This window comes from Myxocyprinus asiaticus, chromosome 6 (assembly GCF_019703515.2).
Source record: "Myxocyprinus asiaticus isolate MX2 ecotype Aquarium Trade chromosome 6, UBuf_Myxa_2, whole genome shotgun sequence".
Lineage (NCBI taxonomy): Eukaryota > Metazoa > Chordata > Actinopteri > Cypriniformes > Catostomidae > Myxocyprinus > Myxocyprinus asiaticus.
Genome location: NC_059349.1, coordinates 43,370,306 through 43,389,516, shown reverse-complemented (window position 1 = coordinate 43,389,516; position 19,211 = coordinate 43,370,306). Strand labels below are relative to the sequence as shown.

General features: G+C 37.3%; 1 protein-coding gene across 3 annotated transcripts in view; it reads left to right on the top strand.

Annotated features, from left to right (window-relative positions):
• The window catches only part of LOC127442053 (disco-interacting protein 2 homolog C-like), a 71,414-nt gene that overhangs the window by 48,919 nt on the left and 3,284 nt on the right, over nt 1–19,211 (top strand). For 2 of the 3 annotated variants that reach the window (XM_051699737.1, XM_051699735.1), the window contains 18 exons: nt 4,384–4,592; nt 4,703–4,817; nt 6,049–6,250; nt 6,692–6,792; nt 6,893–6,973; nt 7,132–7,255; nt 8,360–8,481; nt 9,554–9,665; nt 10,250–10,359; nt 11,461–11,591; nt 12,455–12,623; nt 12,822–12,992; nt 13,174–13,203; nt 15,311–15,372; nt 15,588–15,645; nt 15,729–15,803; nt 15,907–16,081; nt 18,755–18,878. In XM_051699737.1, the coding sequence (XP_051555697.1) occupies nt 4,384–4,592; nt 4,703–4,817; nt 6,049–6,250; nt 6,692–6,792; nt 6,893–6,973; nt 7,132–7,255; nt 8,360–8,481; nt 9,554–9,665; nt 10,250–10,359; nt 11,461–11,591; nt 12,455–12,623; nt 12,822–12,992; nt 13,174–13,203; nt 15,311–15,372; nt 15,588–15,645; nt 15,729–15,803; nt 15,907–16,081; nt 18,755–18,878 (2,171 nt within the window). The remainder of the gene's footprint in view (nt 1–4,383; nt 4,593–4,702; nt 4,818–6,048; nt 6,251–6,691; nt 6,793–6,892; nt 6,974–7,131; nt 7,256–8,359; nt 8,482–9,553; nt 9,666–10,249; nt 10,360–11,460; nt 11,592–12,454; nt 12,624–12,821; nt 12,993–13,173; nt 13,204–15,310; nt 15,373–15,587; nt 15,646–15,728; nt 15,804–15,906; nt 16,082–18,754; nt 18,879–19,211) is intronic. The other variant, XM_051699736.1, reaches the window with a different exon arrangement.

The following is a 19,211-nucleotide window of genomic DNA, read 5'->3' as shown; positions in this document are numbered from 1 at the left end:
TTTTTGCAAGAACAGTATCGTCTATGAGTGCTGCAAATAACCTCAGACATCTCAGCTCAGGAGGTGCTTTGAGTTCAGTTCGCTTTATTTCCATAGAGCTGTTCATTGTGACCAACTCTGCAGCCTATAGCCTACATCTGTGATTAAAACATAAAATAATACAAAAACACATTCACCTCGAACCATGATTTATATTTCAGTGATTATTATCATCATTCTAATTAATATTTTTACATTTATAATTGTTTTTATGCCTTCATGTGTGTAAGTAATTTTCCGCCTGCATGTTTAGATGGATACTTGCCTGACGGCAAATGGAAAGGTTGTTACATATATATATATATATATATATATATATATATATATATATATATATAATTTTTTTGATCACTTCATTATTTTAATTGCTTGTTCGTTTCGTTTGGAGTGCAGTTTGAATTTAGAAATTTATTTGATTTAAGTTTTTTTTAAATAAATGAATTTTCAATGCAAAATCACTAAAGCAAGAATATTCACCAGTCCCTCAGCCCGGGGGTTGCCGATGTTATTGTATATATATATATAAAACTCAGCAAAAAAAAGAAACGTCCCTTTTTCAGGACACTGTATTTTAAAGATAATTTTATAAAAATCCAAATAACTTTACAGATCTTTATTGTAAAGGGTTTAAACAATGTTTTCCATGCTTGTTCAGTGAACCATAAACAATTAACGAACATGCACCTGTGGAACGGTCGTTAAGACACTAACAGCTTACAGACGGTAGGCAATTACGGTCACAGTTATAAAAACTTAGGACACTAAAGAGACCTTTCTACTGACTCTGAAATACACCAAAAGAAAGATGCCCAGGGTCCCTGCTCATCTGCGTGAACGTGCCTTAGGCATGCTGCATGGAGGTAGGAGGACTGCAGATTTGGCTAGGGCAATAAATTGAGATATCTGTACTGTGAGACGCCTAAGACAGCGCTACAGGGAGACAGGAAGGACAGCTAATCGTCCTCGCAGTAGCAGACCACGGGTAACAACACCTGCACAGGATCGGTACATCCGAATATCACACCTGCGGGACAGGTACAGGATGCCAACAACAAATGCCTGAGTTACACAAGAAACGCACAATCCCTCCATCAGTGATCAGACTGTCCGCAATAGGCTGAGAGAAGCTGGACTGAGGGCTTGTAGGCCTGTTGTAAGGCAGGTCCTTACCAGACATCACCGACAACAATGTCGCCTATGAGCACAAACCCAACTTCACTGGACCAGACAGGACTGTCAAAAAGTGCTCTTCACTGACGAGTCGCGGTTTTGTCTCACCAGGGGTGATGGTCGGACTCGTGTTTATCGTCGAAGGAATGAGCGTTACACCGAGGCCTGTACTCTGGAGCGGGATCGATTTGGAGGCGGAGGGTCCGTCATGGTCTGGGGCGGTGTGTCACAGCATCATCGGACTGAGCTTGTTGTCATTGCAGGCAATCTCAACACTGTGCGAAGACATCCTCCTACCTCATGTGGTACCCTTCCTGCAGGCTCATCCTGACATGACCCTCCAGCATGGCAATGCCACCAGCCATACTGCTCGTTCTGTGCGTGATTTCCTGCAAGACAGGAATGTCAGTGTTCTGCTATGGCCAGCGAAGAGCCCGGATTTCAATCCCATTGTGCACGTCTGGGACCTATTGGATTGGAGGGTGAGGGCTATTCTCCCCAGAAATATCCAGGAACTTGCAAATGTCTTGGTGGAAGAGTGGGGTAACATCTCACAGCAAGAACTGACAAATCTGGTGCAGTCCATGAGGAGGAGATGCACTAAAGTACTTAATGCAGTTGGAGGCCACACCAGATACTGACTGTTACTTTTGACCCCCATTTGTTCAGGGAAACACTATTCCATTTCTTTTAGTCACATGTCTGTGAATCTTGTTCAGTTTATGTCTTAGTTGTTGAATCTTTTTATGTTCATACAAATATTTACACGTTAAGTTTGCTGAAAATAAAGCAGTTGAAAGTGAGAGGACGTTTCTTTTTTTGCTGAGTTTATATATATATATATATATATATATATATAATATAATCTCGTGAAGTAGGGAACAAAACAAATTTATTCACACACATGATGTATTTTCCCGGACAATGAAATACCCGACCGGTAGAGAATGCACAGATGATGTAGGTTCTTTGCCAGAGAGATGTTGCCCTTCACAACTGTTGTAAAGCCATCTTTCAACTTTCAAAGTTGAACAACACACACTTTAATTGCACTTAATTTTTTTCCAGTTTCATTTTACATTTTTGTAAAAATAAATAAAAAATAAAGTTCAAGGTTTGAAATCAAGGTGTCTTGCTTTATTGTGTAGGCTTAACCCTAACCCTGCTTAACAAAAATTACCCCATAGTACCACCTAGCGACCAACCAGCAGTAATACTGGTGTTTGTCGATTCCTATGGAGTTTTTTTTTTTCTGCTACCAACCGACCAATCAAAACTTGGTCGACCAAGACTCTTCTCATCGACTAATGTTTGGTCAACTGTTAGGGGGCAGCCCTATAATTTAGTCATATATAGTAATTTTCCACCCTGTCTCTGGCCTCTGTCTGAAATGCTCTGTTTTAAGCTGTTTGGCCCTTTAAGACTTCATTGTAAATGCCCACTGTTGTGATTGTCTGACATCATGCAACCCTTCCAACAGAGTCATATTTGAAATGCAATCCGGAGGAAATGAATAAACTCCACAAAACCACAACATTTATAAAACTAAATTTCAGGATTAACATATAACCCGCATCAAACACATTTCATCTCAGTATATTAAACTGTTCACTCATAAACTATCAAACAGTCATGACATATGAAATATTCATGAATTCAATTGTTTACTTACGGATTTCCAGTCCAATAGTGTTTTAACTGCCCCATCCTTCAATAACAGTTCCTGCAATCATGCTCATAATATGAGCTGAAATCATACAATCCTCCCTGAGATGTTCTGAATACAAGAACGTAAACAGACCATGGTGGTGGCGTTGGGCTGCTCAGCAGACAAAAGCAGAGACACTGATCTTCACATCTCACATTTTCCCAGTTTGTTTACACACAGAACACCATGTGTTTCTCCTATGCAATGGCAGTAGCAGATTGAGATGCGTTTATGAAAGCTGTGTTTGTACCGCTCTTAAAACGCAGCACTTATGTTAACAAAAGACAATTAAAAATAGCACGTGTGTCCAAAAACGGTCCAGGACGCCTTCAAAACAGCACAACAGCATGTCAGCGCAGCTGAATGAAACACAATAGGGGTCTCCATTTTAAAGTTATAACTTGACATTGCGTCTTTTAAAAGCAGCACAAGATGTATGATAACGGTCAAAGCCGTTCATCTAGAGCAGGTTTATGTAGAAAAACATTTAAATCCAGACAGGCACATGAAGGTGTCATGTGTAAGTCCACTTTGGATGAATCTCCCATGAGGCCTCCTCTCTCTTCTTCACCTGTGTGACTGACTGAGCACCAATGGGCAGGGCAAGGGTGCAATGACGGAAAAATAGGCGTTGCATATGCAGATGTATCTGGTCCTTGTGACGTCATCAATTCCAAACGAGCCATTTTTGCAGCTTAGTTTTAATAAATGCTCTTTTTCTATTGAGGAAGTTTTCAATTCTGAAACTTACAGTATGTTTTTATAGTACAATGAACTCTTATGTCAAAAAATCAAGGAAAATTTGTTTCCCCTTTAAAGAAAAGGACGGACAAGTCTCCATCTCCATTATTTTTTGTGATAATCAACAATATGCCACAAATGCTGTCGATTGAGCTTAATTTGTACTGAGCCTGGAATATTCCTTTAAGACACATGGCATTTTACCATCGTAATTTTAAAAAAATGTAACTATTTTACTTAAGCACTACTTTATGGAATACTTCACCCAAAAAAGGAATTTTTGTCATTAGTTTCTCACCTATGTCATTATGAACGTGTATGGCTTTTCATTTTCTTCTGTGGAACACAAAACAAGTTTAGCAGAATGTCCTAAATGACAAAAAAGCACCATAAAAGTAGTCTTTAAAAAGCAATTTTTGTAGTTTTTGGAGCTCAGAATAGTCCATACCTGTTAACTTGCATTGCATAGAAAAGAACAGCGTGAAAATTTGCATTCCATGGAAGAAAGTAAGACATACGAATTTGGAATGACAATGATGATGGCATTTCCATTTTTGGGTGAACTGTTACTTTCAGCAATGCACTTCACTGTAGTGTCTAACAAAGATATTGCTCGAGTAATTTCTGCTATAAACATACATGTGTCCTTCTGGTCATTAAATATGTCTGTGTGTATGTGTGCATGCGCACGCGTGCGTGTGTGTGTCTCTCTCTCCGTGATACAGGTATGTCCAGTGTCATCTGATGGTGGTTTAGTCAGTGACTGTGTGTTTGTGCGGTCGGGTTTGCTTGGGTTTGTGGGTCCGAGTGGAATGATCTTTGTCTCTGGGACGCTGGAAGGACTGATGCAGGTCGGTGGACGGAAGCACAACGCTGATGACATCATCGCCACTGCTCTCGCAGTGGAGCCGATGAAGTTCATCTATCGGGGGAGGTTTGTTTATCAATGAAACTGTGCATACAGTAGCTCTGATTACAAGAAACACACAGCCTATTCTTCACCTGAATAACATCTAAGTCTCTTTTCTAACTGTGTGTGTGTAGGACAGTGGTATTCTCAGTAACTGTATTGTATGATGAGAGGATTGTGCTGGTGGCTGAACAGAGACCAGATTCTACTGAAGAAGAGAGTTATCAGTGGATGAGCAGAGTGCTGCAGGTAAACACACATACACACACAAATGGGATGGATAACGTTTCACAGTAAAATGTGCTGTACTTGCAAAATTTCAGAGCTAAGGTGACAGCCTTTACCTTCATACAACTGTCCTAGACTAATAAATCTGAAACTTTAACATAATTTTTTTTTGTCAAACTATCTATAAACTTTGAGATTTAAAGGGATAGTTCACCCACAAATGAAAATTCTCTCATCATTTACTCACCCTTATTCCATCCCAGATGTATATGTCTGTCTGTCTTCTGCTGAACATAAAAAAAGATTTTTAGAAGGATATCTCAGCTCTGTAGGTCCATACAATGCAAGTAAATGGTGGCCAGAACTTTGAAGGTCCAAAAAGCACATAAAGGCAGCATAAAAGTAATCCATATGACTCCAGTGGTTAAATCTATATCTTCACTAGCAATATGATACATGTGGGTGAGAAATGGATAAATAATTAAGTCCTTTTTTTTTATTATAGATCTCCACTTTCACTTCCACATTCTTCCTTCATATTGCCACCTACTAAAGGTGTACCATTTACTTGCATTGTGTGGACCTACAGAACTGAGATATTCTTCTTAAAATCTTTGTTTGTGTTCAGCAGAAGAAAGTCATACACATATGGCGGGCGGGGGGTTGGGGGGGGGTGGTAAATGATATGATCATTTTTATTTTTGGGTGAACTATCCCTTTAAGTAAAAAAATTCCCCATTAACTTCAACTTTTTTTAAATAAAAAATGTACAAAACACTGATAGAATTTCACCATTCAAAATCTGTCCAACAACAGTGAATTGTTAGTGAATTGAATTGTTTTTGTCCTTTTGTTTATTTATTTATTTATATTCATGCCATGCAGCAGTTCAGAGTCAGTCATAAATTTAATGAACAATCAACACAATTCTATTTCAGATAATAAATACCTTTTAGTTATGTAGAGTTTTTCTGTATAAATATATTTACTATATATATATATATATATATATATATATATATATATATATATATATATATATATATATATACATATAAATATATATATATTTTTTTTATTATTATTTTAAATGTATATTCAAATATTTATTCATTTCAATTTTGGAGGGACTGCAAATCTCAGTTCTGTTAGTCATTGAAGGCATGATGTAAGGACTCCTCTGTGTATTAACTGTATCATATATAAATATTTCTCTGATCGTGTGTGTGTGTGTGTGTGTGTGTGTATTCAGGCTATAGATGGGATTCATCAGGTTGGGGTGTACTGTCTGGCCATGGTTCCTGCTAACACGCTCCCAAAAACTCCACTGGGTGGGATTCACCTTTCTGAGACCAAACAGCTGTTCTTAGAGGGGGCGCTACACCCCTGCAGCATCCTTATGTGTCCTCACTCCTGCATCACCAACCTGCCCAAACCCAGACAGAAACAACCCGGTACAAAAGCACTTTGTGTTTATTATTGAGCATGATGCATGAAGTGTGTGTCCTGTGTGTCCTGTGTGTCCTGTGTGTCCTGTGTGTGTGTGTTTGTACTTGCTTGGCTATAGTTTGGGGAAAATTTGTACCCAGAAGTTAGCAGAAGGTTTAGGTTCTGTTAGGGTTAGGTTTAGGGTGTGGGTTAAGGTTAATTTAGCTTTATATAAAAACAATAGAAGTCTATGGTACGTCCCCATCTAGACAGCTGAGTGAACATGTGTGTGTAGACAAAATTGTCCCCAAAATCGCATAAATCCTCACTTTAGGGATATTTTGAGATGTCCTTAATTGGAAAATTTGACAAATTCATAAATAATGCAAATACTGTTCAAAAAATGCTAAAAGTTTCCTTTTTGGAGGTAGTATAAAGATTATTAATAATATGCCTGTTTGTTGCAGAGGTGGGTCCTGCCTCGGTGATGGTGGGTAATCTCGTAGCAGGAAAGCGAATGGCTCAGACCAGTGGACGAGACTTGAGTCACATAGACGACAGTGAACAGGTAAACACAGAGTGTGTGTGTTTCTATGAAGGCATGAAAGTATGTGTGTAAACATGTCTTTTTCACTGTATGACTGTTTTATCTCTTTTGTGTCTTCCAGTTTCTCTTTTTGTCAGAGGTATTGCAGTGGAGAGTGCAGACAACACCTGACCACATCCTGTACACACTCATCAACTCACGGGTAACACACACACACACACACACTATCCTCACACAGAAAGCAGAGTTTGTTCGGAAAATCATATTTTATCCACACGTAATATTAAACGTACAAAGTAGATATGATTTCAGGTGTACGTATGGAGTTGCGTTTATATAAATGTGTGTGTGTGTGTTTAGGGGACAATAGGAAGCTCTCTGACCTGTCTACAACTTCATAAAAGAGCTGAGAAAATTGCCACTTTGCTGTATGAGAGGGGACAACTGCGAGATGGAGATCATGTTGCATTATTGTACCCTCCAGGTAAACAACCTCACTCACTCTAGCCACCTGTGTTTACCAATGAACCTGTGTAATCTGCAGTAATACACCTTTGCCTTTATTTAAGCCAAATAATGCTGTAAGTAATTTATCAAATTTTTTGTTATCAGCGCACTAGTTCATAAACTGTTCAGTCTTCATGTGCAGTCTTTATTATTTTTGTGCTGAACTCTTGTTCAAGATAGAAGTCCCACCTGAAGTTGTTTTTCTGTACTGCTTATTGTAATGTTCCACCTCATTTAAAGGAATACTCTGGGTTCAATACAAGTTAATCTCAATCGACAGCATTTGTGGCATAATGTTGATTACCATAAAAAATCATTTCTACTCGTTCCTTATATAAGCAAAAATCTAGGTTACAGTGAGGTACTTACTATGAAAGTGAATGGGTCCAATTTTTGGAGGGTTTAAAGACAGAAACGTGAAGCTTATAATTTTATAAAAGCACTTACATTAATTCTTCAGTTAAAACTCATGTATTATTTGAGCTGTAAAATTGTTTAAATCATAAGTTACAACAAAGTTGTAAAATTGGCTATAACTTTATACAGAAAAGGTTAGTAAGACATTTTATCACACTAAAATCATGTTAACACACATATTGTTTGTGTCTTGTGGCTATACTTTTGAAATAGTGAGTATTTTAATGTTTTCGGATTTGCCCCATTCACTTCCATTGTAAGTGCCACACTGGAACCCAGATTTTTGTCTTTTATTTAATGAAAAGGAGGGGCAAGACAAAATAAATTTTTGTGGTAATCAGTATTGTCACAAATGCTGTCGATTGAGCTTAACTTGTATAGAACCCAGAATATTCCCTTAAATTAGATTGGCTACAGCAGTCTGACCTGTTCCTCCTTTACACATTCAAGAGCTGCCCACTCCAGTTAATTCTTCACGCACTTCACATCATAATTGTAAATGAACTTGTGTTATTAAAGCGATGAATTCTGAACATGGCTTGTTGTAGATATGTAATGTCTATAAGAATTTCATCGAACCAGGATGAGTAACTATACACTAGATTCTGTTTTATTACAAATGTAATTCCATTTCATACTGATTTTATGTTTCTGTGTGTTTCAGGTCTAGATTTGATCGCTGCGTTTTATGGCTGTCTGTATGCAGGCTGTATTCCGATCACTGTACGGCCACCTCACCCTCAGAATATCTCAACAACTCTACCTACAGTTAAAATGATCTTAGAGGTGAGAACACACCATTAAATTCACACACTCAGACACACTTATAATTAATTAAACTAAATAGATTCTAGAAGTGATCCTGACTTAATAGTTAAATTAATTACGTTATTATTACAAAAGTGATTATATTGATATTATAGAATTGAGACATAAGTAATTCATTTAGCAGACACTTATCCAAAGTGGCTTACAAATGAGAAGACTATTAATCAAAGGGGGAAAACGATAGAAGTAGAGCTACTAGGGCTGCCCCTGACCAAAGATTTTCCTAGTCGACTAGTAGTCATTAGTTTAAGCCATTAGTCGACTAGTTGTCGCAGGTTTATGATATTAATTTAATTACTTAAATATATATTTTTTGGGGGGCATCAGAAAATGGTTTGAGTTCCAGGGCTGAGAAAGGCTGTTATAAGTAACATTGCTAACACTGTTCTACATTACAGAGAAATAATAAACCATAAATTTTACAAGCGCACACGAAACGAGCCGCAGCGACACCGGCAAAAGCGGGCCTCAGGTCCACATGGTCTTCTGCTGTTGTAGACCATATGCCTAAAGATTCAACATGTTGTACATTCTGAGATGCTATTCTGCTCACTACAGTTGTACAGAGGGGTTATCTGAGTTACCGTAGCCTTTCTGTCAGCTCGAACCAGCCTGGCCATTCTCCACTGACCTCTCTCATCAACAAGGCATTTCCGTCCGCAGAACTGCCTCTCACTGGATGTTTTTTGTTTATGGCACCTTTCTGAGTAAACTCTAGAGACTGTTGTGCGTGAAAATTCCAGGAGATCATCAGTTACAGAAATACTCAAACCAGCCCATCTGACACCAACAATCATGAATTCAACTAATTTGTAATCACTGAGATCAAATTTTTTCCCCCATTTTGATGGTTGATGTGAATATTAACTGAAGCTTAATCGTGCTCCATATCTGCACTGCTGCCACACGATTGGCTGATTAGATCATTGCATGAATAAGTAGGTATACAGGTGTTCCTAATAAAGTGGTCAGTGAGTTTATATTATAATGTATTCTAATAAATCTTGTGTGTATGTGTGTGTGTGTGTAGGTGAGTCGTTCAATGTGTGTAATGACATCCCAAGCGATCGCTAAACTTCTGCGATCCAGAGATGCATCAGTGGCTGTGGACTTTAAATCATGGCCTCCTATCCTGGAAACAGGTGAGTATGTGAGAGATCTTTATTCAGAGGTTATACCTGTCAGGTTCTTGTCAGAAGAGATCTTATCAGCAACTGAGTTGCTGAAATAGTATTTTTAAACTTCTTACACAATGACCCAACAAACATTTTTTAGCCAAATACTTCAGAATAGTGGAATGTTGTCATGTAAGGGCCCGTTCACACCAAACGCATTTTTGCATTCATTTGCATTGTTTTAAAAAAAGAAATTCTGTTTGGTGCAGGAGCACCACATTTTTAAGATGGCGAGTCAATTAAAAAGAACTACAACTTTCAAAAACGTTTCTCAAGACACCTGCAGTCTGTTTCATTCTTTGTGCTGCGTATTTTTATTTATTTATTTATTTATTTTTACAGAAGTACACGGTCTGAATGCGATCTAACGTTGATTATCAGTCCCATTATAATCAACGAAGCTGTATTTTTATTGTGATTGCTCGCACTTGGTGAATACAGGGTGTTTCATTGAACTGATTGTTTTCTGTGCACGAAATAAGCCAAAAGTAGAAAACTATACTCCATCTGAACAGAACTTCAGACGATATGTGCATTTGTGTATTTGTTAGATGACTTGCCAAAGAAGCGCTGTCCCCTGCTGTATAAGCCGTGTGACCCAGACTCATTGGCGTACCTGGACTTCAGTGTGTCCACCACTGGCATGCTCGCTGGAGTGAAGGTTTGACTCCTTTTACCTCCAACTAATGTGTGAGGAATTGGGGATGGAGGTGGTGTTATTTTATGTACAGGCTGTAAGTTTCTCGGAATTGATTTCCGAAATATTCATAATGTTCATCTCTGTCTTTCAGTGCATGGTCATTTTTGGAAATGAATGTTTTAATTCAGGTTCTTTTAAAAACTGGAATTGAATTAGTATAACAATAATTTATACATTTTATAATTCTTAATGTATAAATATTTAAATAATTTTATAATATTTTTTAAAAAGTCAGAATTGTAGTGCAGCATTTAGCACATATTCCCATCCCCCCTTCACTATACACCAATCAGCCACAACATTAAAACCACCTGCCTAATATTGTGTAGGTCCCACTCGTGCCGCCAAAACAGCGCCAACCCACATCTCAGAATAGCATTCTGAGATGCTATTCTTCTCACCACAATTGTACAGAGCAGTTATCTGAATTACCGTAGGCTTTGTCAGTTCGAACCAGTCTGGCCATTCTCTGTTGACCTCTCTCATCAACAAGGCATTTCTGTCCATTGAACTGCTGATCACTGGATGTTTTTTGTTTTTGCCACCATTCTGAGTAAATTCTAGAGACTGTTGTGTGTGAAAATCCCAGGAGATCAGAAGTTACAGAAATACATCGATGCCAATCATGCCACGGTCTAAATCACTGAGATCAAATGTTTTCCCCATTCTGATGGTTGATGTGAACATAAACTGAAGCTCCTGACCCGTATCTGAATGATTTTATGCACTGCTACCACACAATTGGCTGATTAGATAATTGCATGGATGATTGTTGGTGCCAGATGAGCTGGTTTGAGTATTTCTGTAACTGATCTCCTGGGATTTTCTCACACAACAGTCTCTAGAATTTACTCAGAATGGTGCCAAAAACAAAAAAACATCCAGTGAGCGGAAGTTCTGTGGACGGAAATGCCTTGTTGATGAGAGTGGTTCGAACTAACGAAGTCTATGGTAACTCAGATAACCACTCTGTACAATTGTGGTGAGAAGAATATCATCTCAGAATGCTATTTTTTTATTATTCATTAAAAAGGAAATTATCTGTTCTTTCTCTCTCTGAAGATGTCTCACAATGCCACCAGTGCTCTGTGTCGCTCTGTTAAACTGCAATGTGAGTTGTATCCCTCTCGTGAGGTGGCCGTCTGTCTTGACCCCTACTGCGGCCTCGGCTTCATCCTTTGGTGTCTTTGCAGGTACGGACCACCTTAGCTAACAGGTGTTACAGGAATATTCCGGGTTCAATACGAGTTAAGCTTAACCGGACAGCATTTGTGGCATAATATTGATTACCACAAAAATGTATTGACTTGCCCCTCCTTTTTTGTTAAAATACTCACTGTTTCAAAAGTATAGCCACAAGACATAAACAATATGATCGTTAAAATGATTTTAGTGTTATAAAATCACTTACTAACTTTTCTGTGAAAAGTTATAGCCAATTTTAAAACTTTGCTGCCATGAATATGCTATGTCAACAAACCCTAAAACAACTGTAAAAATGATTTAAACAACTTTACTGCTCAAATAATACATGAGTTTTAACTGAATAATTAATTTGTGCTTTTATAAAATTATAAGCTTTGCATTTCTGCCTTTAAACCCTCAAAAAATTAGCCCCATTCACTTCCATTGTAAGTGACACACTGTAACCTCGGTTTTTGCTTTTTAAAGAAAAGGAGTCCAAAAATGTTTTGTGGTATTCAACATTGTCACAAATGTCAAAATTAATGTCAATTGAGATTAATTTGTATTAAACACAGAATATCTCTTTAAGCACCTATCTCCTGCATCACCTTTCCTAAATAAAAATAAATAGGCAAAAAAATAGTTGAAGATGTTATGTTAAACTAAATATTTTGCGCATTACGCTCTGTTCTTATCCTTTTATTGTATTTTTACTTGTTTTTCACCATGAAAATAGCCACAGAAGCTGACATGGTGTTAAATCACTAAGAAACAAACACTCTGTTCTTTATGTAAATCTGTTTTGAATGTGTGCTGTGTGTGTGTGTGTGTGTGTGTGTGTGTGTGTGTGTGTGTGTGTGTGTGTGTATAGTGTGTATGCAGGGCAGCAGTCTGTTTTGATCTCTCCAATGGATCTAGAGGTGAATCCAGCTCTGTGGCTGCAGTCCGTCAGTCAGTTTAAAGTCCGAGACACATTCTGTTCATACTCTGTGATGGAGCTCTGCACGAGATCACTCAGCTCTCTCACGGACCCTCTAAAGGTGTGTTTGTATTCACACCTTTCGAATGTTCAAAAACAGTATTTGCTTTTTTTATGATTTTCCAATTGAGCATGTCCCTGAATGTCCCCAACAATTCTGCCCCTAAATTATAGCTAAAGAAGTAGGCACACGTACTCTGACATGGCATTAAATCTACTTCATATTGTACGGCTGTGTGTGTGTATTTTTCTCTCTTAGGCCCGTGGGCTGGACCTGACCCGTGTGCGTTCATGTGTGGTTGTGGCAGAGGAGAGGCCTCGTGTTTGTCTGACTCAGTCCTTCTGTAAGCTCTTTAAGGATGTGGGGCTGCATCCCCGTGCAGTAAGCACTGCATTCGGCTGCAGGGTCAATCTCGCAATCTGCTTACAGGTCAGTACAGAATATGTTCATATAGAATCAAATCTGACGTCATAGTCTCATTACACCCCCCAGTGTTCAGCTTTTTTATTCATTTGGCAACATTTTTCATGAAGTTGATTTTGTCTTATTTTTAACATCATATTTGTACATCACATCTGCCTCTTCTTTTCCTCCCCCTCTCCTCATGTAGCCTCATAGGTTGGGGAAGCTTGCTGAGCAGGTATGGCTGATCTTCATCTGATCATCATATCAAACCCCAGACTGTTCTTCATTTATCTGATCTCCTCCAATGAGATGCATTATTGGTTGCATACACCCTGCAAAGTTTTGGGAGTGAAAAATATGCTTAAAGAGGGAGTCAATCCGCAAATTTGCATTCTGTGTACAGAATTTGCGATGGTTGACATAGTGATAACCATAGCAACATTTAGGTGTCTCGCAGCTGTAAACAACAGACATAAATGCCAACAGTTTAAAGGTGTCATGACATACTCATATATATATTATATTTTATTATCTTCCCTGAGGTCCACTGATAATGTAAGTTTTTTAGCATAAAAACAGTCATAATTTAGTAATAAAGCCACAAGCGGTAATCATCGTGGTCCAAGCACGTATGGCCAGGACATGTCCAAAATAATTAAATTGGACACAATAGAGCTGGATGTTGTGAACAAAGCTGTTTTTGTGTAAAATTTCTTCCAAAACCTTTTTTTTCACAGTTGCAAAATTAGAATTTTATTAGAATGGCAATAGAAGATGAAGAAGAAGAATAGATTTGGATTACTGGACAACAGCAAATTACAAGAGCAAAAAGCTAAGTCAAAGAGGATTGTCAAGGATTTTTAGTCTTGGCAAAGTCGGTAATACATCCTTCATTTACAATACATAAATGAGATTTTGGATTGCTGGACAGTTAAATCAGGAAAAGCTGAACTTGAGAAAAACTTAAACAGATTTCATAGGGCTCTTCATTTGTTGGATAGCTGTTGCTATTTTACTGCACAGATATTACATTACAAGAGCAATAACTTTAAGTCAGATGATTTAATTTAATTTCCTAACTTGCTGCTCCATCTAGTGGACAAAATAAGTAGTACATCCTTCTTCTGTCAATTACAGTCGAAATAAATAATATTTTTATTTGTTGTTGACCAGAGGAATTTGATAAAATTTAGCACATGTCCTCAGACTATCCTGGTGTGTATATGAATGAAACAGGGTCTCCTCTTCAGAGCTGTAACTTGACACCGTGTCTTTTAAAAGCAGATCAAAATACATGACAATGGTTTACTGTCTGTCTACTGTATGTTTATATAAAAAAAATTATTCAAAATAGTTCAGATGGGTCCCTTTTGGTGTTCAGGAATAGTTAGTAGGCCACACCAGGCCTGTCCATCCTGCTCTCTCTCTCTGTTTCCAAACTGATTCCCAGTGGGCTGGGTCAAGGGTGATGTAATGTAGGCGTTGATGTTGTTGCTGTAGAGGCGGTCATGAATTAATGAGTCCCCTAGTGACGTTGGGAAGTCGCGGAAGAAGAGAATGAGGTGTTTTTGCAGCTTAGTTTCAATAAATGTTTTTATTGCATTGGGGATTCAGTTTTGAGTTCTGAAATTTACAATATGTTTTTATAGTAGACTCTTATTTGTCAAAATATCAAGGGAAATTTGACTCCTCATGATATGACCCCTTTAAACTATCTGCTTTTGACCAAAGTAGTATTTGCGACTTAATATGTATTATCCTTCAGGAATTTTAATAAATTGCCATCAACAGAAGCTCCATGTTTCATGTGCTGTAAGTTACAGCTTTTAAACATCGCGCCCTCTCTGGACCATAATGTATGGGTGTGGTGTGTACATACGTATTATGTTCTTTTAAATAAAAAAAAATTAAAAAACATTGTTGCTTTGGAAATGGTAAAATATTAACAAGTAGTCCTTACTTTAAACAATGCCATTATTTTCACGAAACCTGTCAAGAAAATGTCCTGGTCCTATTTTACTTAAATCAAAAGAAGCTAATTTTGCATATAGAAAGTGAAGCCTATTTTTGGGGCCAGTAAGATTTCTTTTTAACATTTTGACATTATTTTTATGACAGTTATGCACATTTTACCCCTAATTCTCATTACCGACAAAAGTCAGAAAAAAGTCATTATTATACTCTCATTACTGCAACGTGAAAAAAGGATATATTATTTAAATTGTAAAGTATTACTACCTGCACTTTCGGCACTTTTAATGCAAGTTAGATGAGCATGATGCTTTACATTTTACGGTATATTTGACCGTTATTTATAGAAGGTGATTTGTTTGTTTGTGCAGGGGACATCAGGACCTGATCCCACAACTGTCTATGTGGACATGAGAGCACTGAGACATGACAGGCAAGACACACACAAACACATTAAGAATGTCATTATTTCCACTCAGAAAATGGGACCATGGTATTCTTTAAAACCCTGCCATTTCCATTGTATAAGGTAATGATTCTGTACAATGCTATATATCCAAGTGGCATTATATTGTCATCTGATGCCATCACTGTTCCATGGTACCGGCTCAGTACTTTTTGTAAGGATTTTTGTTCCGTTGTTTGTAGGGTGAGACTTGTTGAAAGAGGATCTCCACACAGCCTACCTCTCATGGAATCAGGGAAGGTAAGACAATGAAACAATCCTGTGTCTATGTCCTTAAAGAAATAAACATAACATTTATTAAGGATTTTTTCTTTCATTAACAGATTTTACCAGGTGTACGCATCATCATCGCTAACCCAGAGACTAAGGGACCAATCGGAGACTCTCATTTAGGGGAGGTTAGACCACACTCTTTCTTGACTAGCAGATCAAATAATATCTTTTGGTCTTTTGTGTGTCTATTATCACAAAGTCACTGTGAAATGTGCATCTGTGGTGCAGATCTGGGTCCATAGTCCACAGAATGCCAGCGGATACTTCACTGTGCTTGGAGAGGAAAATGTGCGTTCGGATCATTTCGGAGCCAGGTTGAGCTTTGGAGACACTCAGACTGTTTGGGCCAGAACCGGATACCTGGGGTTCCTGCGCAGAACTGACCTCACAGATGCAAGTGGAGGTGTGTGTGTGCGCTCAATGTTTATTGTTCTTTTGTCACAGATAAGGGGAACTGTGTGAGTAGAGAGAGGTTTAAAGAGTGTAGATGTTTGTTTTGGTTGAACAGTGGGACAGTAGTGGGGATTTTGATTCATCCCAGTTACTCAAATCTTTTGAATCTATTTAGCAATATAAATTAAGATTCATTCTCTAATTAGTTCAGTCACTCTTTCTGTAGGTAACATCATTACACCAGCAGGTGGCAGCATGTAATTTGATTTGATTTATTGGACAATTTTTTTTTTTTTTATAAAATGTACAAGAATTATAATATTTACACCATCCAAAGCCAAAGGCTTATTTGCATTGTGGTCCTCTATGAGCAGAAAAGATGGGAGGAGGCTAACCATAACATACGGTACTACAAAAATCAATCAATTACAAAAAGCCATCTTTTAAAACGTCTCTCAAGCTGTATATATTTTAGAGGCTCTGATAATCTATTTCAAACAATTGTACTTGTATATAAAAAGGCACAGCATTTTTCCCCATAGACCTCTTAAAAGGATAGTTCACTCAAAAATGAAAATTCTCTCATCATTTACTCACCCTTGTGCCATCCAAGCTGTGTATGACTTTCTTTCTTCTGCTGAACACAGTTATTATTTTTTTTAAATATCTCAGCTCTGTAGGTCCATACAATGCAAGGAAATGGTGGCCAGAACTTTGAAGTTCCAAAAAGTATATAAAGAGCAGCATAAAAGTAATCCATATGACTCCAGTGGTTTGATCCATATATTCAGAAGCTATATGCAGGTTTGGGGAGTAACAGAATACATGTAATGGGATTACGTATATAAAATGCAAAATATAAGTAACAGTATTCCACTACAGTTACAGTTTAAATCATTGGTAATTAGAATACAGTTACATTCAAAAAGTATTTTGATTACTGAAGAGATTACTTTGTATTTTATTGTCATTTGTTTCATTTAATATTTAATCCTTTTAGATGGAAAACATTTATACATATAAATGATGTGATCCAAAGTGAATTTGAACAGCGGTGAAACACTTTCTTATGATGTGTTACATTCATACGAGCAGACAGAGAGGTAAGTTTGGAGCAGAAGAAATAGAAATAAACCTTGTTTAAATTGTCAGCTTTACGCTAAGCTAAAATGCTATTTCTAGCCATTTTACATGCACGTTACCAGGCACGATCATATTTTTTATCAAGAACATTCACGTTGGTCAATCATTTATTTTTTTCTAGTATGACCTTTGATATTAGGGCAAAAATCGTATTCTTGATAATAATTTTTGTATTGATTTCCTGTAAAAAATATCTAAAAATCCTTAAAACAAGATCAATTTGATTTATCTTGTTTTAGAAACAACACTGCATAAGATATTTAGGTTTTTCAGAGAATGTATTTTTAACATGTGTATTTTGTCTTACTGTACTGGCAGAGTTTTTATAGTCAAAACAAGTGAAAAAATCTACCAGTGCTGAAGAAGTAATCCAAAGTATTTAGATTACGTTACTGACCTTGAGTAATCTAGCAGAATACATTACAAATGACATTTTACAGCATGTATTCTGTAATCTGTAGTGGAATACATTTAAAAAGTAACCCTCCCAACCCTGGCTATATGATAGGTGTGGGTGAGAATCAGATCAATATTTAAGTCCCCAATATTCTCCTCCATGCCCAATAGGTGGCGATCTGCACAAAGAATGCAAATTGCCAAAAGCAAAAGAAAAAGAATGTGAGTGTAAATGTAGATTTATAGTTAAAAAAGGACTTAAATATTAATCTTTTTCTCACCCACACCTGTCATATCACTTCTGAAGACACAGATTTAACTACTGGAGTGCATTACTTTCATGCTGCCTTTTTGTGCTTTTTTGAGCTTCAAAGTTCTTGCCACCATTCACTTGCATTGAATGGACCTAAAAAGCTGAGATAGTTTTCTAAAAATCTATGTATTCAGCAGAAGAAAGAAAGTCATACACATCTGGGATGGCATGTGGATGAGTAAATGATGAGGCAATTTATATTTTTGGATGAACTATTCCTTTAAATATGCATGGTTACTTTTTTGTTCAGATACAACCACTTGTGGCATATTTATGATGATATCTTACCAAGTTGAAATAGCTTGCTAAATATCTTGGAACAGAATTATTTAAAATTGTATTGGTATGACCCCATTTTATTATAATAGCTTTTTTCTCAGTTGGCAAGACACCAAGATCCTTAAAAGATTTTGTATCCAAATGAGTAGAGGGATGAGTTTTTAATATTAACCTGAGCAGTTAATTTTAAACTTCTGTAGTTTGCCTTTAGTACACTGAGAAATGCTGATATACCAAAAGAAAAGCAGCAAAATAAAAATGAGGCTGTACCAAAGCACCAACTAAGATTTTTAAAGTCTAAACATCTAATAACATTGATTTTCTGGCTAGAAATGTAATCCTCATTGCAGGGGTGTATTAGTTCAATAACTTTGACCAATCAATGCTATTTCAGTTTTTGAAGCCATGAAAAAGCCGTCAAATCAGTCAATGCTTTGAGTCAGTGCATGGAAGTGAACAAGAATGATTCCTTTACTTCAAAGAGTCATTCATGACTAAACACCAATACATTGGGGTTGTTAAAACAGCTGATTAATTTGTGTGTTTGTTCAGAGAGGCATGATGCCCTTTATGTGGTGGGAGCACTGGATGAAGTCATGGAGCTGAGAGGGATGAAATACCATCCTATTGACATTGAAACGTCCATTATCAGAGCACACCGGAATATAACAGAATGGTGAGCACATACACCCACTTATACACACCTCCACAAAATGCTTGGTCAACACATTGCAAGCGTGCTGTCCGGTTTTACATACTTAGCGTGTGTTCTTTTGTTACCGTGACAGTAAGAAACCCCAGTATTCAATGGGGCGATAGAGCAACCTTCAAATGTCAGTGCAATTTAAGGGTTAGTTCAACAAAAAATGGTATTCTTTCATAATTTACTCATCTGCATGCTGTCTCAAACTCGTATGACTTTCTTTCTTCTGCAGAAAACAAAGAAAGATATTTGAAGGATGCATAACGTATTTTTGTTATGTAAGTCAATGGATTTCAAAACTTTCGT